General features: G+C 51.6%; 1 protein-coding gene across 2 annotated transcripts in view; it reads right to left on the bottom strand.

The window, feature by feature from the left end:
- Positions 1 to 1,241: 1,241 nt before the first annotated feature.
- Positions 1,242 to 19,940, bottom strand: part of Gli2 (GLI family zinc finger 2) — a 222,391-nt gene continuing 203,692 nt past the window's right edge. For both annotated transcript variants that reach the window (XM_021236521.2, XM_021236524.2), the window contains exons 8-14: positions 18,954 to 19,076; positions 15,854 to 15,988; positions 12,666 to 12,815; positions 10,683 to 10,847; positions 8,610 to 8,891; positions 6,844 to 7,180; positions 1,242 to 5,523 (exon numbers count right to left, since the gene is read on the bottom strand). In XM_021236521.2, the coding sequence (XP_021092180.2) occupies positions 3,092 to 5,523; positions 6,844 to 7,180; positions 8,610 to 8,891; positions 10,683 to 10,847; positions 12,666 to 12,815; positions 15,854 to 15,988; positions 18,954 to 19,076 (3,624 nt within the window). In that variant the 3' untranslated portion in view covers positions 1,242 to 3,091. The remainder of the gene's footprint in view (positions 5,524 to 6,843; positions 7,181 to 8,609; positions 8,892 to 10,682; positions 10,848 to 12,665; positions 12,816 to 15,853; positions 15,989 to 18,953; positions 19,077 to 19,940) is intronic.

Here is a 19,940-nt window from a genome sequence, read left to right as displayed (position 1 = left end):
AAAACTCCATTGGACAATGTTACATTATGTGCTTTCAGCTTATATTCTTTAAAGAACTCAAGAAGGAAGAAGAGTCTGCTGTATTCACCCAGATGCTCATACTTCCTGCTGCTCTTCTTTCACTCCGGATTGTAGATCTTTCCTCCTGGCATCTTTGCCTTCTACATTTTAGGACAGGTCCTTGAGCCAAGAGTTCTCTTAGTTGCCCTATGTTTGAGAATGTCTGTCTCAGAGTGCAGATTTCACCTTCATCCCTGAAGGATACTCTCATGGGCACGTGAGGTGTGATCAAAATATATAGTGAATGTTTAGATTAAAAATTAGCACAGTAAGACACATTGCCATTAATCCTCAAAATACTCTTCACTTCAAACACACTCATCCCATCATTCTTGCCACTTTCTGAAGAAGTTCTGAGAGTCCTTTTTCATATCTTTACAAGGTGTGATCAAAAATATAGTGAATGCAATTGCTGAGTGCCATCTAACAGAAAAGTAGACTCATAAAAACATTACAGTGTGTCCTCATTCACCTTATTCACTGGATCTGGTACCATGTGACTTCTGGCTCTACCTCAAAGTAAAAATGACCATGGAAAGTAAATGTTTTGAATCAATTCAGGATATCAAGGCAGCAATGATAATACAAATAAATATACTTTGGCTCCCAGACTGTCCAATGTGAGTGCTAAGGTTTTTCTCACAGAGATGAGAAAACTCTTGGAGCCTGGGATGGGAGTTCAGAGGCCTAGGCCTGCTCAAGGCTGCAGGTGGGCATCTTGAGGGTCTAACTGCCTGCCCTTTCTCCTTTGCCTACGCCAGAAGATACATCTTGTCCACCATGGGGACTTGCTCATCTTGTTACCTCCACGCCCACCCTGACTCAAACGTGTTCCATCACACCGCCCATCGAAGAGAGGCTGACAGAGGAGAGTTTGGGCTCATACCTGACTCTGGTGCTCATGAATCTCAGCAAAGCAACTTAGAGGTGCAGACTGGCTCACTGGGAGAACAGCCAGATACTTACTGCAAAACATCCAACCCAGCCTACCCCAGCCCCAAAGCGACAGGAAACAAATAGTCAGTAAATGCCTCAGCATTAAACATTACTTGGCTAAGGCAGGATAGTCAATTTTGACACTGTTACAAAAAATACAGCTTAATTTCTGTTCAAATGCACCAAATTTACTGCCCAGATTCTCATTAACTACTGTCAAGGGAGAAGCAGATAGACAAGATAAATTATGAAAAAATTACTTTTTTAATGTACAAAAAGACTTATTTACAAGTTGAGCATGTCATCTCAATTCATAGCATGTAGAAAAAGCTAAAAATGTTTTGGAGATATAAATTTGGTTGGACAATTCACCTACAGTATATTCAAGGATGGCGTCTTCTGCACAGAATATATACAGGTTGGGAATAGTGAGTGCAGTCTCAACTCTGGAGGGGAGCACACACCACTACAAGCTGCAGAGCCTTGGTGATGTCCCAGGACTGTCATTTGGAGCTGGCCTTGTCTCTGGGCCTTAACAAGGAGTTTGATGTGCAGGGACACAGTGGACCCAGGTCATTAGGTTCTGGTCCTGCTTGCAGGTGTTGCTAAGAAGTTTCTCACTGAAGCCAAGGTTACAGCCAGAATAAAGCTCCGAGTGCTGCAGTTGGTTTGACAAGGTTGCTACACATTTAGCAGAAAGTCTGGGATGTGTGTATATGCATGGGTGTGTGTGCACAGGCTCGTGCGCATGTGTAGTAGCGCAGAAGATGCATCGACTCATCCTGCAGTGTATTCAGGAATGATATCTTCTTGGAGCCAGTTCCAAATTCCATTTTGAGGTGAGGCTTGATAACACTGAACAGGGAAATTCAGTGACGATCCCTCAGAGTCTAAGAATCAACCCCTTCACCCTCCCACCCTCACCCCAAACACCATGCATGTCATCATTCTCTGCCAAATAACTGGGGGGTGGGGGCACAGAGGTTAAGGAGCCTGGAAGGTACTGGGACAGCATGTTGTGGCTGGGCATGGACCGCTGGGCTACTGGCAGCCAATGGCCACTCAGCACAGAGGGGGAGCCTGGGTAGAGGCTGCTGTCAAACCCTTGTGTTTTCCATGGTAAAGTGGGAAGATAGTGCATTGGAGAAACAGGACTGGGTAAACATGTGACTTCCTCTTCTTACTGAGAGAGCTCTAGGGTGGCCTGAGGCTGGGCCCCGGATATGTCCCCACCTCCTTGAGGCCTAGTCCATCTCTAACCCAGAGCAGCTCCAGCAGCCCCGAGGTATTTAGAAACAAGAAAGGCTACATTCTCCATGCAGGAACACTGTAAACATGGTCAGGAGAGGCCAGGGCAGCCTCTGGACTTGCCCCACATAGTACATTATTTCTTTCCTTTTTCTGGCAATATTTAAATTTTATTCGTTCACATACACTTGGGCAATCTGTTGGTCCAAAACCATGCTCCAACTCTAACAACTGGTAGAAATGCCAAATCTACCAAACCTGGAATTACAATGTGCTTCCGAACCATCCCAGTATATTGTGATTTTTTCCTCTCTGGCAAGGGACCTCAGCAACCTCAAGACTTAAGCTCAATGAAGAATCCAGGAAGTCCAGAATTCCTTTTTTTCTGGCAGGTGGCAGAATGAGAAGCCCATCTTCCCAGAGCAGAATCTATAGTACTCCTTTCAGATTCAAACCCAAATGAAGCTCCTTACCCACTCTCCACATGTACTTGAAAGCCCTTGGCCAAAGTAATCCCTCATTAGCCAAATGACAGAGGGAAGAAGCCAGAACAGAGTGGTCCCATAAACACCAAAGGCTGGCATGCGCTGTGTAAATGAGTTTTTCATTCCTTTCTTTCCTTTCTGATTGAGACTATTTTTAGTGTTCTAAAAAATAGTCCCATGAGACCAGAGAGGATGCCCATAAACCCTCTCTTAAAATATCTGTAGTCTGAACCAGCCACTAGCAAAAACCCTTCAGGCTGATTTAACACTATTTTTTGAAAAGGATGAAATGGATGGGAGGATGGAATTGCTGCACTCCAGGGAAGTGAGGACCCCTCTGGGCCTGCTCTGTGCCAGGGGCCTTAGGTCATCATATTCAGGAACTTGTTTTCTTCGGCTAGGCTGGTGAGCATGGAGCTCATGTCCCCAACTGCCATGTTGCTGATGCCAGTGGGGATGGAGGGCAGGGTCAGGGAATTCCGGGGGGTGGTGAGGCGAGAGGAGCTCTGGGAGAGGTTGTGGAGGAGGCTGGGGCTCAGCGCACCAGAGAACAGGCTCGAGTGGTCACCATCATCCATGATGGCATCAAAGTCAATCTGGGGGGCCTCCAGGAGCTGGGAGTCCACAGTGCTGGATACTTGGTTGGCCCCCGGTGAGGGCAAGGGTGGGGGCTGGATGCTGTCTGGGCAGGCCTGTGGCTGTGGTGGCTGGGGCCGCACAGCTGGGCAACCTCCATGGCCTTCGAGGCTACCATTCTGCTCATACATGTGGATCTGGCCATAGTAGTAGAGCATGCTGTGGTCCTGTGTCCCCCCTGCATCCTGCAGGACCAGCTGAGGAGGCATCGACCTGATAGTGCCCACTGCTCCCTTGGTCACAACCTCTGCTGTCTCCTGGCTAACTGACATGGCAGCCATGGTCTGGCCAGTGGCCCGGGCATAGGCCAACTGCTGCTGCCCAGCACGTACCCCACGGTGGCGGCCAGCAGGGCTGGGCTCAAGGGGTGGCCGGGGTTGCACTAAGCCAAAGCTGGATTCACCCGGCCCCAAGGAGCCCTGCTGGGGTTCCATGAAGCCAGGCTGATGGGCAGGCAGGAGGCTGGGTGCCTGGCGGTAGCCTTCCTGATTCAGGGGGCCTGCCAAGTGATGGCTCTGCTGTGGGTAGCCCTGGGCTGGATGTGGTGGTGGCATTCCCAGTTCCCTGTGGTGGCTGCCCACCAAGGTGGGGTCAGAGGCAATTTCCATCTGCTGAGGGAGCCCCAGGACACCTGGCTTGGCTGCCAGACCGCTGCAGGAAGTGGGGAACTGGTTCAGGGCCCCATTGAGGCTGCTGGGGCTCAGCTGTGGGTGGGCAGGGCCATAGTTGCCCTGGGGGCTCCCAGCTGCAGTCATGCTGACACACTGGCCACCTGTGGCTGCCTGTCGAAGCTGCTGCATGTAGTTGCCCCTGGGTGCAGAGGGGGCTCCGTTGCGGGGCTGTGTGCCATCCAGAGCCCCCGAGCTTGGCTGCAGGTTCTGTGGACTATAGCCAGGGTACTGGACAAAGGCTGGCTTCTGCTGCACCATGGCCAGGTTGCCCTGGGGGAAGGGTGGCGGTTTCACCTGGCTGGGCAGGGCATCCACGGTGCCAGAGCTCACCTCATTCCACTGCACCGGCATGTTATTTTTGTTCAGACTGGAGGGTGCCCCATACCCCAGCTGGCAGCCTCCCATCCCAGGGGCGGGGGGTCCCACATTAGAGTCTGCAGTCACTACCCTGCGATGGCCGTGCAGTCCGGGGCTGGGCAGCTTGGAGTTCTCAGGGAAACCGGTACTCTCCGTGGGATACACCTGCCTTGTGCTCTCATCCAGTGCACCACCAGTGTGCGCCTTGATGTACTGCACCACATCATCTGGCAGCACCAGCTCGTCCTCTGGCAGCCCCAGGTCGGGCTCGGGCCCTGTACAGGTCACCCCTGAGGCCATAGCCTCCATCACCGCATTCTCGCTAATGCTGGGAGGCCTTGGGGAGTAGGCACTACGGGCCAGGCTGCCCTCGGTGCTCAGGTGGCTCTGCAGGCGAAGGCCACGCCTCTCCGTGCAGGGCAGCAGCTGGCCAGGGTTCATGTTGTGAGCGCTATGGAAGCGCTGCACGCGAGGCAGAGTCAAGGCATCGGGTCGCCTCACAGGGTCACTGGCCCGCCGCGCTCCTCCCGGCGCCTCGTGGGGGAAGGCGGGCGCAGCACCCAGGGGGCCGTGGGCGTGGCTATAGGCAGGTCCGTCACTGCCACGCCGCGGCCCCAGTGGGTGTGGGCAGGAGCCAGGCAGCGCGCGCTCAGGTGCATCCAGCAGCGACAGCCTGGTCCGCAGGCTCATGCGCTCCAGGCCAGGCAGTGGCGTGGGAGGCGGGCCGCCTGTGGCTGCGGCGTACTTGGCTCGAAGACTATACTGCTGCGCGGGAGTGAGATTGAGCAGCCCGGAGCCGCCTCCACTGCACTGGCTGGCGTCACTGGAGCGCCGCGATGCGTCTGTGGAGATGGGGTCATAGGAGTCCGCGGAGCTGGCATTGTGTGGGCGGCTGGCGCCCAAGGGCGAGGCCTCGCTGGAGCGGCGACTGGAGAAGTAGGGGGAGATGCCGGAGGAGCGGCGGCTCACGGTGTAGGCAGAGCTGACCGTGCTGGTGGAGCTGTCGCGGCGCTCCTGCAGCTGGCTCAGCATGGTGACCTCGCTAGCAGACAGCTCGGACAGCCGCGGGTTGGGCAGCAGCCCTGCTGGCCCGCCGCCCCCAGGACCACTGAAGTTTTCCAGGATGGAGCCTGCAGAAAAGCAGAAGGGTCAGCTATGGGGACATGGGGCCCTGCTATGCCTGCTCTGATGGTGCTGAGGCAGTCTGCTGAGCCCTGAGGCCTGGAACTGGCCGGCACACAATGAACACTCAGTAGATGATTTGTGGATGGAAGATGGGAGGGGAAGAACAAGTGAACAATCATTGCCAAGGGGGAAAGTGTGAGCAGGAGCCAGGAGGCCTGGTCCCAGTCTCAGGCCCATTGCTGCCTCGCCCCTTCATGTCTCCAGGGGTAGTGTAGGTACAGTGTGCCTCTCCATAGGGCTGGGTGATTGACAGGAGGGATAAGGAGCCCAGGTGAGCCCAGCCCAGTCTCCTGTACCTGCCCAGTCCATGGCGGGGTTGCCAACGGGGCACCCCTGGGATGGAGTTTAGTAGCAGGCTGTGGGATGAAGGAATGGCCTCAGGAGCCAGAAGAGAAGAAGGGAGCCCAGGTTGATCTCAGAGGGAGGTCAGGACCTCCTCCAGGCCTTTTGTGGTGCCCTGAGTTGGGCTGAAACAGTGGGCCTTTACACTCTTGCGGACCAATGGCCTCCTGGAAAGGGGTGACTTTGGTCAAGGCAGCTATCTGCAACCCAGAGATCCCTTAGGGGGCTGAGTACAAGGCCATCTGCCAACAGGCAGGGCAATACATTTTCCTTTCAAGGAAGAACTGGGTGGTTCATCAGTGTCTAGCACAATGGGCTGTCAGTCCTGTGAGGACAGCCTGGGTGCTGAAGGCTTGGTAGCCAGCACACTTCTAGGCACACACTCAGCACCCAAGAGATGCTTGCTGAAAACACCATCCATCTGAAGCTGTTGGCTAAACACAGGGCTACCTCCTCCGTGATACCCCCCCCCCCCCGCCCCGGCTCAGCTGGACAAGCTTCCTCCTTGCTCTGCACAGCTCTACCCTTAGCTCTGTCATTGGTGTTGCCTTGCTTGTTCTGGAGCACAGTGGGAACCTGGTGCTTCGGCTTTCTGACCATGGACTCAATTGGGATTGGGACTCAGCTGCTGCTTTCCTTCCTAGGGCCTTTGCCATTAGGCAAATGAACAAATGACCAGACAAGGAAGAGGTGACGGGAAAGGGGCCTGCCTGCTTTTAGGGGGTGACAGGGATGCAGCACTATGCAGGTGAGAGAACATGGGCATTGGGGTCACGTAGCTCTGTCTTACCCTTGCCCTTGACTTGGGTGGAGCATTTTTACCCCTCTGATGCAGTTTCCTTAATGGGCAGCTAGGAAGTGGGCCTAGCTGGTGTAGCCCCAGGCTCTCTCCTGCCCCCCTGCAACTCCCTGCCTCCACTCACCACTTGCTGGGAGGGGAGGCAGCTTGGTGTTCCGGGTGTGTGGGGCCGGGCCAGCCCAGGAGCAGGAATCCTTGAGTGACTTAAGCTTTTCCCGCTTCAGCTGCTCAAACCGGTGCATGGAGCTCACGTGTTTTCGCAGCTGCAGGCCACCAGCGGAGGGGGCAGCCAGGGCTGGGGCGTCGGCTCCCGGAGTTGTGTCATCCAGTGCTGTCAGGTCTCCCAGGCTCCCGGGCCCCGTCCCCGGCATCTCCACGCCGCTGTCATTGTTGGGGGCGCTGCCCAGGGGAGAGGGCTCGCTGCTGCAGGATGATTGGGCCCCAGGGCTGGACTGACACAGCTGCAGGAACAGGTGGAAGGTAGAAGCCCAGGGATGTGAGCACGCACCTAGCCCTGTGCCAGCCTGCACGTACACTATACTCTCGCACACTCAGGAAGGGGGTCTGGGGGAGGAAAGATGCTGCCCCTAAGAGGAGCGTGCAAACCATCACTTGCCTTTCTGCATGCGATGGTCAAGTCTCTTCCCTATTCTCAATCTTCACCTTCCCGACCATGAGATAGACCTGGACTACTTACCATGCACCTGGTGTACAGAAGGTATCCAGTATGGTGTGACAGAAGGCAGTGAAGCCTTTCCAGCCCCAGCAAGGTGTGCACAATGAAGTGAGGAGCAATGAAAGCCAGTGACTTGGTGCCTTCTGCCAGGTGGGACTCTCTCAACAGGCCAGACATAGGTGGTTAGAAAAGGTGACTAGGGATGGGGAGCTGTGGGATGCAGCCCTTGCCTGAATGGTCACCTCAAACCAGCCCTCCCTGTAGGGTGGGGTGGAGTGGGGCATGGTGCATGTGTATTGTCTGGAAGCCACCGAACTCAGGCTACAAATACTGCGCCAAGGCAGCTGGGTGCAGAGGAGGCTCGCAACACCCGTGGGCTCATTTCTGGGCCACATGCCTCCCAATCTAAGTCCTCTCTTTGAGAAGCTGCAATGCTCTCTCCTGCCCGGGGCACAAACTCCAGGTGAGCAGGAACCTTTGAAGTCTTGTCTTCAGTACCTCTGCTTGGTCTTCAAGACCAAGGTCCCCAGTACCTCTGCAGGTCAGCCGACTCCACCTCTCCTCCTCGCTGGCCCTCCTGTAGCTTAGTCCCACAGCTCCCCACACCTGCCAGCCCCCTCCTGCCATCCACTTTTGCTTACTCTGAAGCCTTGCTTACCCTGCCGTCTGCCTCTCCAAACCCGTGGTCCTCAGCCCAGGAGCCCTAGACTGACAGGTCACTCTCACCTGGGCAGTGACAGGGACATCCCAGCCCACCCTCCCTCAGTCCAGCCCGCCCCACCCCTCAGCCAGTTCCTCTGCTCACCTCAGTACCGTCTATCCTTAGGGGAGGTACAGTTGGGAAAAAAGATGTGGAGACAAAGAACAAGTGGTTAGAACAAAAAGAGCAGAGACCAGAGGGGGAGGACACAGAATAGGACAGAGGCCTGGCAGTGGTATTTGGGTGCTGCTTAGAGAGGTGGACACCAGGGACCACTCCCACCCCACACAGTCCAACACGGGGTCAGGCTGCCACAGCTGCCCAGCAGGAGCCTGCGCATGACTGATGCCATGTGAGACCCAAAGAGGTAAAGGGAGAAAAGCTGAGTTGGAAACGGGAGGGACACCAGCTTGCCTTAGGAGGGGGTACCCTACTATAGAGACCACTGCTGGGGCTGAGGTTCCGAGGCCTTTGGCAGTGCACTCTGCCAGCTGGGCCGCCCAGCTCTGCTTACCCCGGAGCCCTCAGTCTTGATGGCTTTGATGTGCAGGCAGTCCTCCACGGCCTGGTTGGTGCTGCTGGCCTCAGCGCTGTCCTCAGATCCCTGGCCGAGAGGCTCAATGCTGGCCTCACTGTCTCCATTCTCCTTGAGCAGCGGGGCTCGGAGGTGTACATCATTGCGCTGCTTCTTGGTGACATGCGCATCTGGGCCATGGACCGTTTTCACATGCTTCCGGAGTGAGCTGGGGTCTGTATACCGCTTTGTGCAACCTGGGATCTTGCAGATGTAAGGTTTCTGGGAAGAGAATCACAACTGTGTTATGGATGGAGCAAGAAAACAAACTCCACGTGGGTGAACACTCAGTCCTGAAGCCATGATGTGTCCCTTGGGGGACCTGGCTGGCAGTTGGCAGGATGTATTTGCAACCAGTGCCCTTGGGATGGAGCCACGCCCTGTCCTGGTCCTGTGTGCCACCTTCACACACAGCGCATGAAGTGCTCGGTCTGGGGAGCTTTTGTATAAGAAGCTGGAAAGACAATGGGAGGGACACACATGCCTCTGCTGTAAACTGGACTCTTGAATTGCTAGTAGCAGTAGAAGTGTGTGAGCTGATCACACCTGTGAGACAGCACCAGCACCCTGACTTCTCTTATGAGAAAAGATAGGCTTGAGGGCAAAGAAACTCCCTCAAAGTCACCTGGAAATGGGGTGAAAACCCAGCTCTGCAGAACCTCAGTCCTGGGTTCATTCATCACTGTCACATTCATACCCACACACCCACTCACATGCAGCTACATATACCAAACCCTCACACATGCACCTACAAATATATACTTACAACACACATGTACATATGTACACCCATCAGTCTACCCATATCTACACGTGTACATGTATATGCTTACAAACACACACACATATCCCTCCACCACATCTGCACACATGTGTACATCACCCTCTACACCTGCATGCGCACACACACACACACATATACCAGGCACACATGTAGATATATGCATACATCGCCCCTCTACACCTGTGCACACACACATACATACAATACACTTACACACACACACACACATATACCACCTCCACATTCACACACACATATACTAATACACACACACCATCCCTTCACACCTGTACACACACATATACATACACTTACACATACATACCATAGGAATCTACTAGTACACGTGCATATATCACCTCTCCACACCTGTGCACGCACATACATACACTCACACACACACGCATATACCACACACCACATATATCTACACACACACACACATTCAATCATCTCTAAGGCAGCTCTTATCTGTAGAGATTCTAATGGTTAATGGTTCAGTGGCCTTTGGGAATTCCTCTAATTTCCCACAAACATTGGAGCCAGTTTCTTCTGGGGGCCATACTGCATGTAAGCTGCTAGAAAGGCTCTCTCTGGAGTCTGCCTGAACCATAGTGGTTGTGTGGCTGGGCTGGGAGAGTGCAGCAGAGAGTGTGGCCTCCTGCCAGTTTCCTTCACTGGGTTCTCAGCCTCAGAGGCTCAGGCTACCTGAGCAGCCAGCTCACTATTGCTCCACCCAGGTAATGAGGCAGCTGCTCCACAGGCCTGTGAAGCCTGTGCTAGGATGTTTCCACAGCTGCAGAGGATGCAGTGGCTCTACCCACACATTTAGGGGGAATGGGAAGAGTCACTATCTGAAGGATGGAGCGGCAGAACCTACCTAACGGCCTGAGGAATGAGAAGTAGATACATGAGTGGAGACACATCATGCTCTGGGAGATCTGGGAGGCCACTCTGCCTGGACCTTGGCTCCCGTGGACCTCTTGGCGCAGTGAGGAGGAAATTGGCACAGAGAGGGTAAGTGTGCCATGGCATCTTATGGGACATCTTCCCTGTCAGAGAAGAGGATATAGCACAGAGTGCTGGTCTGTGTTCCAGAATGTGCAGCGGGTGAGTGGTAGGGGCACCCAGGTACCTGGCTTCCTCCTGGTCTACAAGTGTCTATAAGCCATGCCCAGTGATCCACGCATATGCACGGGAACCCAGTGGACACAGGCTATGGTGGGTACCTCATTAGAGTGGGTCCGATTCTGGTGCTTGGCACGGTCAGAGGCATTGGAGAAGGCCTTGTTGCAGCCCTCATGTTCACACACGTAAGGCTTCTCCCCGGTATGGGACCTCAGGTGCGTCTTCAGGTTCTCCAGTCGGGAGTAGGCCTTCGAGCAGCCCTCGAACTAGAAGAAGGTAGATGGGTCGGTCGGGGCACACCAGATCCAATGCAGGCAAGCTGACACTGGGTGCCAGCTCACCTCCTCCTCATGCTCCCCTCTGGGCTCCACCCCATTCATTGTTGCTTCTAGAACCGTGAAGCTTAGCTGTAACAATTGCTTTCCTTTCCAGGGAACTTGGAAAGGGTGAGAAGTGCACAAACGAACTCAGAATGCATCAGAGACCTCAATGGAAGAGCTATGAACTGTAAGTGTATATATTCATATTTATATAAATAAAGTTACATGTTTATAAGCTATAAAACTCTTATAAGAAAGCAAAGTGGTAAATCTTTGTGACCTTGGATTAGGATATGGCTTCTTAGCTACAAGAAAAAAAGCACAAGCAATAAAACATTGGATTTTGCCAAATTTCAATTTCTGTGCTTCAAAGGAAATTATCAAGGAAATGAAGACAACCTATAAAATGGGAGAAATGTTTGCAAATCACATATCTGATAACAATGCAACACTTAGATACATAAAGATTCTTACAACTTAACAAAAACAAAAAAGTAAGGTTGGTAAAAAACGGGCAAAAGCTTTTTGAATAGACAGTTCTCCAGAGAGGATAAACAAAAGGCCCTTAAGCACTTGCAATATCATTAGCTATTAGGGAAATGCTAATCAGAACCACAGTGAGACACCCCTTCATACTCACTAGGATGGCTACAATAAAAATGATAGGTGGCCAAGTGTTAGTGAGAATGTGGAGAACAGAACCCTTACACATTGCTGATGAGAATACAATGATTCAGCCTTTCTGGAAAAACAGTCTGACAAGTACTCAATTACTGTATAAACAGGCAATTCTATTCCTAGGTGTACCTACCTAAGAGCATTGAGAACTTGTGTCCACACAAAAACATGCACACGAATGCTCACAACAGCGTTATTTATAATAGCTCCAAAGTGGAAACAATGCAGAGTACCCACTGACAAATGGATAAGGAAACATATCTAAACACCTCATGGAATATTACACACCAAAAATAACTCATCTACTGTTTTGTGCTGCAATATGGATGAACCCTGAAAAAATGTGAAGCAAAAGAAGCCAGACACAAATACTACTTATTGCAGATTCCATTTTTATGAAATGTTCAGAATAGGCTAATCGTTGAAAGAATGCAGATCACAAGTTTTCCCGGGCTGGAAGAAGGAGAGAATGGGGAATGACTGCTGATGTATACAGGGTTTCTTTTCAAGGTTATGGAAAAAGTTTTTAGATGTGGCTAGTTGCCATGGTTGCATGACAGTCAGCATACCAAGACTACACAGTTACACATTTTTTAAAGGGTGAATTTTATGTTGTGAATTTTATCTCAATAAAACCAACTTGTCAACAAAGGTAGTACATTTCATGGAATCTTGGATGCCATCGATTTCAAGACAACCTGATTTCAGAGATATTACAGTAAGAATGAAATACACTTCTCACAATCTATGAAATCAAATCAGCAAGAGGAGTGCTCAGAGGTTTCAGTTGCAGCCACATCAGCGGAGCAGGGCCACCTCTGCTTTTGAAGAAGGAGTAATTTCTGTTTGCTACAAAGTGCCTCACTGATTAAAGTCACAGATCCTGTGGCTTCCATAAGAGACACTGTATAAAAAGTCTTATCTTTGCATTCCCCTTTGTAGTTTTCCTCAAGAAAAACAGAAGCAAAGTGATTGCTTTAGCTATGAGTCACCCCGCAGGTGCTTTGGGACTGGGTCCCTCTGCCCAGACACAACTCTCCTGGCCTAGCGACACCGGTTTGGAGGACGCTGGGCAGGGGCACTCACCGTGCACTTGTGCGGCTTCTCACCGGTGTGCCGCCGCATGTGGACTACCAGCATGTACTGTGCTTTGAAGGGCTTCTGCTCGCGTGTGCAGGCCTGCCAGCGGCACACAAACTCCTTCTTCTCCCCATGGATGTGCTCGTTGTTAATGTGCTGCCGAGGGACAAGCCGAGAATGTGAGTCTAGATGCCCCTCCTGCACTGCCCTGCTTGCTGTACAGAACACTCACTCCAGGGAACACCACCTATCCTGAGCTGAGCACCTACCTGGCCCCAAGATCCCTTCCCTGTTACCTGTGACCACTCACCCCACTGGGCTTCAGCCTTGTGCAAGTGGGCTGCTGCTCATGGTCCTCCACAGTCCACTCCTCCCCCGGCCCCAGCACAATGTGCAGAGCATTCTCCTCACTGCCCACACCCATACGTGCAGAACACTGACCCAACCTTTTCTATCTAGCCTTCAGGTTGGTTGTATAAGGTGTCTGCAAAATATGAGTTAATTTTGTGTTTAGACTTAAGCCCCACCTCCAAGATACCTCATTATATATATATCTGAAAATCCAAAAAACCTCTAAAATCTGAAACACTTCAGGTCCCAAGATTTTGGGTAACCTATAGTCACCTTGTATTAAAATTAACTTCACCTGTTTCTTTTTACCTTTTTAAAAATGTGCTTCTAGGAAATGTAAAATGGCATGTTTGGCTGTCACTAGTGGCTTAAAGTCTCTCCTTTCTGGATGGTGCTGCTGTGGACCTTTGCAAACTACAAAGCCCTCTGAGAACTGGGGGTCAGACACTGGTGGCACCTGGCCCCAGAAGACAAAAGCCACTCAGCCCTCAAGCCTTGTGCAACAGCCCAGCTGCCATGCATACCAGTGCCCACTGTTGCAGCAAGCAAAATGCACAGTGTTCTGAACTTCCAGAGAGACCTCAGATTAGCCTCACCTTCCATTTATAAAGCCTTCAAGTGATAAAAATGTTCCCTGACAATGCCTTTCATTTTCCCCTTATTGGTTTACTCAGCAACAAATGGTTAATGATCAGCAGGGCTTCCGGTCTCCTGTGTGCCTGCATCGTCTATCTTTCCAGGGAGTTCAGGGAGGCAGAGCAGGGCTCCTCAACTGAGCAGCCTGTTGTTTCTGGCCAGCTGGAGGGAACCATCTACAGCCACAGGGACAGTCCTGGACCAAAGGGAGAGGTCTGTGTCCTCCTCCTAGGTCAGGATCCCACTGGCCTGGTTGAGGAATTCCCTGCCTGAGTTCTGCAGCCGGCATCTGGAGTACAGAACACATCTTTTGCATCCTCACCTCTGCATTTTTGCTTAAGTCCAGTCTCAGATGGAAATGTTGTCCTTTCCTCCTTTAATCTGATCTGATCTTTGCTGAGACCCCATAGCGCCGATCACCCCTTCTCTGTCATTTACCCCAAAGAGCTGGAACAGGTTGAAATTTATCTTTGAGTGCCAGGAGGAATTAGAGAGGTCCTGTCTCACGGTTTCGCATCAGCTGCAAAGAGTTTGCTGGGAAATTCTGGTGTCCTGGGTGAAAATTTGGGGAGGAAGAAGCCAAACACAAAAGAAACCCGCAGTATTTGAGAGCAATTGGCAGGAGTAGAGAAAGCAGAAGGAAGTGGTGTGCTCCAAATGTCAAGTTCATAGAGCTAGGGACAAATAAACTCCTTTAGGATGGCTTCTGAGTATGAATAGGAGGGTGTGAGTGTGTGCATGTGAGGGTGAGTGTGGATGCATGAATGTGTGCGCATGTATGTTGGGAGCAGTTTGTTCTTAAATAAATTGAAATTCTTTTTGGCATGGAAAAGAGATTTACCCAGGGCTGATGTGGGGAAGAAGGGAGCTACTGAGTACAGAACACCTACTACCTGCTTCATCCTTCCCTGCTCGGAATCACTCAGACAGCTGAGGCGGAGCCAGGTGATTCACAAAAGCCTCTCCTCCCCCTGCACAAGCTACCTGGCCCCTTTGACTGCCACCATAGTGGATGTGGCGAGATAAGTTTGGAGTGGAGACCAAGAGGCAATTCCTGAAAGGCACAAGCTCCCGAAGTCTCCTCTGATGGCCTAGACAGAGAGAACCCAGTAGTTCTAAGCAGCTCCATCCCTGATCTGGGTATAGAAACCTGTCCGTACTCATATTCGGTGTGTATACGTGAATGGGCTCCAAAGGGGGAACTATCACCGTCCTCCATGGGAAAAACACCTTACAGGTTTCAGAGTCAGGTCTGTAATCATACAGAAGCTGTCTGGTTTAACAAATCTCATTTCCCTGTATGTGCTGGCTACCAAGAAGCTCAGGGAAAAAGAGATGTGCATGTGGACTGTAGCTCAAAGAAGTTGGTTTTTAACACTAACTCTCCTCCTGGCTTCACTTCATTGTTTCTTTTCCCTGATTTTCTCATTTACTTATTTTCCTTTGTACTACATAAACATTTGGAAGTCTCTGCATAGAAACAGGTAACATATACAGGGTATAATTGAAAAGTACCGTGCATGTTTAAATTTTTAAAATTATTACATAGACACATTGCCATTAATCCCCCTCAGAATATGGTGCCTCATTTTGAACATACTTATCCCATCATTCTTGACACTTTCTGAAACAGTTCTGGAGAGTCCTCCTCTGGGAGTGTCTTTAAGTGCACTGTGGTGCCTTAATGTCCTGAATAAATTCAAAACATTTACCCTTCATGATCATTTTGACTTTGGGAGAAAGTAGATGCCACGTGGTGCCAGGTCTGGTGAATAAGCTGGATGAGGACACACTGTAATGTTTCTATGAGCCTGCCTTTTCATCACATAGCACTTGGCATCAGCATTCACTGTATTTTTTATCATAACTTGTAGAGACACTTATGAAAGAGGACTTCCAGAATTGCTTCAGAAAATGGCAAAAAGGACGGAATAAGTTTATCCAAAGTGAAGCAGAGTGTTTTGAGAGGAATTAATGGCAATGTGCCTTTTACTGTAATAATTTTTTTAAAACACTTAAATTCCCACCATTGTTTTTGATCAGCCCTTGTGAGTAATCATATCTCCTGCTTGCAGAAGATGTGGTCTAGGCTTCTCCTGGGGCCAGCTCTTCTAGGCCCTTCTTTCTGGTCAAGGCCCTGGAAGGCTCAAGTCCCTGTGTGGCCAGGGTTCTGCACCCCGGGGCAGGATTCTGGAATGGAGGCTTACGTGCACCAGTTGCTCTTGGGTGTCATACTCCTTGGTGCAGTCTTCCCAGTGGCAATTTGTCTCGTAGATGACCACCTCGGCCTCCTGCTTACAGTCATCCTTGTCCAGGTCTTCCTTGAGGTCAGCCAGCTGCTCCTGGGGGAGAAAGCCATACTCATATAAACCATGTTCAGGACCTAGCCCTGATGACAAGTCACTGTTAGCCCCGTGAAGTCTGTGCCAGGACTTGGGACCAGGCCATGTGTGGCCACTCATGAATGCACAGGTACACACGCAATATACACGTGTGCATACAGATAATCATCCGCTTTTCCAGCCCCTGTGCTCAGCTCAGCCACATCCATAGCTCTTCCCGCCAGGCAGCAGGCCCATCCCTCTCTAATGTTGGCTTGTAAGGGAACTGTCCTATCCCAGTCTCCTGACATTCAGGGACAGGAGGAAAAAGGGCAGCAACTTGTAACTGGGTTTGGTTTCCACTGTCGGGGAGTGGGGGTCCCTGAAGGCATTGGGAGTGGGAATATGTTTGTTTCTAAGATCCGCTCCTTGCTGAGAGCAAGATAAAACATGTTCTCGCCCTTCGGAATGGTTACTTTCAGACTGTCCATGCCTTCTTGAGGAAGCAGCCAGATTCACATAAATGGCTATGCTGAGATCTGCACAAACTCTGCAGAGTGAATGTGCTCCAGCATTTCCTTCTGGCACTAGTCATCCTGCAGCAGCTTTAAAATATGGGCATCTGCATTCCTGTATGACAGCTAGGGAAACTGAGGCTCGGGGAGAGGTCGACTCACCCTTCCCAGAACACATAGCCAATCTTTGGCAGCCTAGATCTGGTCTTGAATCTCCTGACCACAGTGGGGGCCACATGGACATTTCAAGGAGATGAAGGAAAAGCCCCAGATCTCAGGGCTGTCCCAGCTCAGGTGGTGCTCATCTGGAGCTGGCCACGGGCAGCCTCTGAGCATAGGAACAGGGGAAAGGCCAGAAGTAGGAAAGGGACAGGGACAAATACCCGGGGAAAAGGAAAAGGCCATGAGGGGCTCACAAAAGGCCATGAGGGGCTCCCTAATAGTCCTCTTGTCTGCTGGGCAGACCTGGAGCAGAGCCAGGCAGAAGCAAGGCTACGAAGACTTAGTTTACAGCTCAAATCATTTTCAAAAATAACAGGGAAATGTGCTGTCTTTTCAAATTGCCTCTGGGGAAGACGTTACAGTGCAGGCTTGGAGGGGTAACCTCTCCCTGCAACACCCTTGGTCTGGAGACTTAGCCACGCTGAGTCCCTTTCTAGGAGGGCAGAAACCAGCATCAGGACACTCTGGTGTGGCCCACAGACTCATATCTGTGACTGATTTTCCACCAGAGCACAAAGAGCTCTTCCAAGAGGGCTCCTGTTCGTTCTCTGGGTGCTACCTTTCAACTAAGCACTTTCTCTGAGAAGGAAAACGAAGATGGGTTGTATAGTAACTTATTTCCTGGGCTGAACTGGGACCCTGCAGACAGGGACATGTGGGGACATCTGGTTTTCGGAGCTTCAGCAGCGGGACCATCTAGGGGTGCTGCTGAAGTGCAACCATGGGACAAGGGGATGAAAGGGTCTCCTAATGCCCACTCTGCACTTGAAGAAAAACTGGAAATAGATTTATGATTTCCATATGCTGCAGGCTCTGTTTGTTTCAGACAAGAGCTGCAGAAGCTGATGGATTGATGTGCTGGTCAAGAGGAGCTCTGCAGGCTGAACAGGGCATCTTCCTGGCCTGTAATCATGAGGGCTTCAACAGAAAGGGCACTAATGAAAGCCAGCCCGTGCACATGGTGGTGAACAGGACACAGAGTGACAGGGAGACCACCTCCTCATGATAAAAGGCTTTCTGCACCTGTCAGGAAGGAGGCCTCTGTGTGTCCACCTGGGCTGAAGGGTGGTCACGGGACCCCACTGGTGGGTGGGGCGTGGGCCTCCCAGTGTTCAGCATCTGCCTCTTGCCCTGTCCTTGCCATTCCAGCTTGTTTATCTTCCCTGGATATGTGCTGTCCTCATCAATTCCAACAGCCCCCGATGATAGCCAGCCTCATGGAAACCATGCATCATGCTGAGACTGGGTTTGGTGTCAGCAAGGAGAGAAGAATTTGTCACCAACCCCTCTGTTTGTCTGACAATAACAGGACCTAATATTTCATGAAAATTAAGTGCTCAGAGCATTCCCGATGGTTTACAGTCTTGATAAAGGATAGCACGGCAGATGCGGAGAGACAGGAACAGGAGGCCCTGCACATCCTTGGTGGCCATGCTGGGGATTCTGTGGTAGCAAACGAAGACTGGGCCACCATGTGACAGCTGAGGGGAGGGTCAGGAGACTTACCTGGAAGGGCAGGAGGCACACTGTGCCCTTCACCCCATGGGCCCCTGCTCTAGAGCAGAACCTGGCTGTCTGCCTGCTAGGAGCATTAGAAGTGGCAGGGTTTCCAAAGGGATGGCACAAGTCTCTGGGGGCTGTTGGTTGCTGTTCCTCACTGTCCCTACCAGGAATCATCCTCCCCTCCAGCTCCGAAATGACCCGGGAGCTAGGCTGAGGATGAGGGTGGATACAAGTCCTGTTACCTAGGAGGGATAGTGACAGTGAAGATGAAATTCTAGGGAGAGGCAGCCTCAAGGGGTCTGAGCCATTCAGAGGACACGAGCAACTCACTTTCCTGAGGTTTATGTCGCTCATGGCTGAGGTGTGGGGGAGAGTTAGCTGCAGCCCGAGATAGGGCAGGATAGGTGGAAGTTTTTGTTTTCATTCATTTCTGCATTCATTCAAGATATGCTTAATGAGCATGTAGTATGTGCAGGGTGCTGGGGACTCAGCAATAAGATGTGTGAACCCACCCTACCCTCTCTAATTCATCCATCTATCCATCCACCCCTCCATCCACCATCCACACATCCATCCATCTATCCATCCATCCATCTACCCATCCATCTACCACCACCCACCCACCCTTCCACCCACCCATCCACCCATCCATCCATTTTCACCACCAAGTGAAATGCCCAAAGGCAGCAACCCGGGACCCTGGCCTGGACCCAGCCCAAGGACAGTGAGGGCGGCCAGCAGGTTACCTGCGTCAGTCCCAGGGGGGAGGCTGGCCGCAGGCCCTCGGCCTCAGTCTTGACCTTGCTTCGCTTGTGAATGGTGATGGGATTAACAGTGCTGCTCACAGCTGATTCACTGCTCTGCTTGTTCTGGGAGAGGTTGCAGAGGAGAGCTTGTTACATAGGGGCAGGGCAGGGACACCCCAAATTCAGTGTGGGGTCTACCTCTGGAACCTCACCACACTGACTGTATGGGCCAACCCTATGTGTGATGTCTCAGAAATGGAGTCTCCTAGCCCTGTTTTCCAGTCAGTGGCACACTCAGGGGTACCTAGATCACAGCTGCCAGCACCTCCCGCTACGCAGCTACCACCCCCACTTCCCCAAGCAGTGAGAGAAAATGGAAGAGAGAGTTCCTCTTTGAAAAGCGCTGGACCCCTTTGCTCCTGTCCTGAGGAGGCTCAACTTCTCAGGTCTCCAGAGCAGGGGTGGCCAGCTCTGGGAGCAGGGGATAAGGGCCTAGTTCCTCAGGGGAAGGCCTGGGGCTGCAGTTTCAGGTGACACCTCAAAGGCTGGTAGTGACTGTCTGCAGTAGGTGCTAGGAGCCACTTGGAGTTCTGGGATAGCAGGACTTTCTGTAGGTGTCTTCCCCTCTGTGAGATATGGTCACATCCAGGTCTGTCAATTGCCCAAGGGTGGTCGGGGTAGGTGCTTCCCCTCTGATTATCATCATGAGTGCTCCCCAGGATCTGGGGTTCAGGAGGGGCTGTGTACACACAAGAGCTAGTTTATAAGTACAATGACCCAGCCTAGGTGGCAGGTTCCCCTTCCCAGGTGATTTAGCTCAGGCTGAGAGAGGTAAAGACAATTTTCTGTTTTCAGGCAAGTTAGGAACCAGGTGCAATTTGACCGATTCCAAAGTCTGTACCTGTCCTTTATACAAACTTGTCCCTATAAATCCAGGTCTTTGTCTGTAACACAGGGCCTCATTTATTGCCAGATACTGGTGGCATC

This window comes from Heterocephalus glaber, unplaced genomic scaffold, assembly GCF_053883595.1.
Source record: "Heterocephalus glaber isolate CG9 unplaced genomic scaffold, H.glaber_assembly_v1.0 deba00000347, whole genome shotgun sequence".
NCBI classification, from domain to species: domain Eukaryota; kingdom Metazoa; phylum Chordata; class Mammalia; order Rodentia; family Bathyergidae; genus Heterocephalus; species Heterocephalus glaber.
Note: the sequence above shows the minus strand (reverse complement) of the source record. Positions and strands in the feature narration are given on the sequence as shown.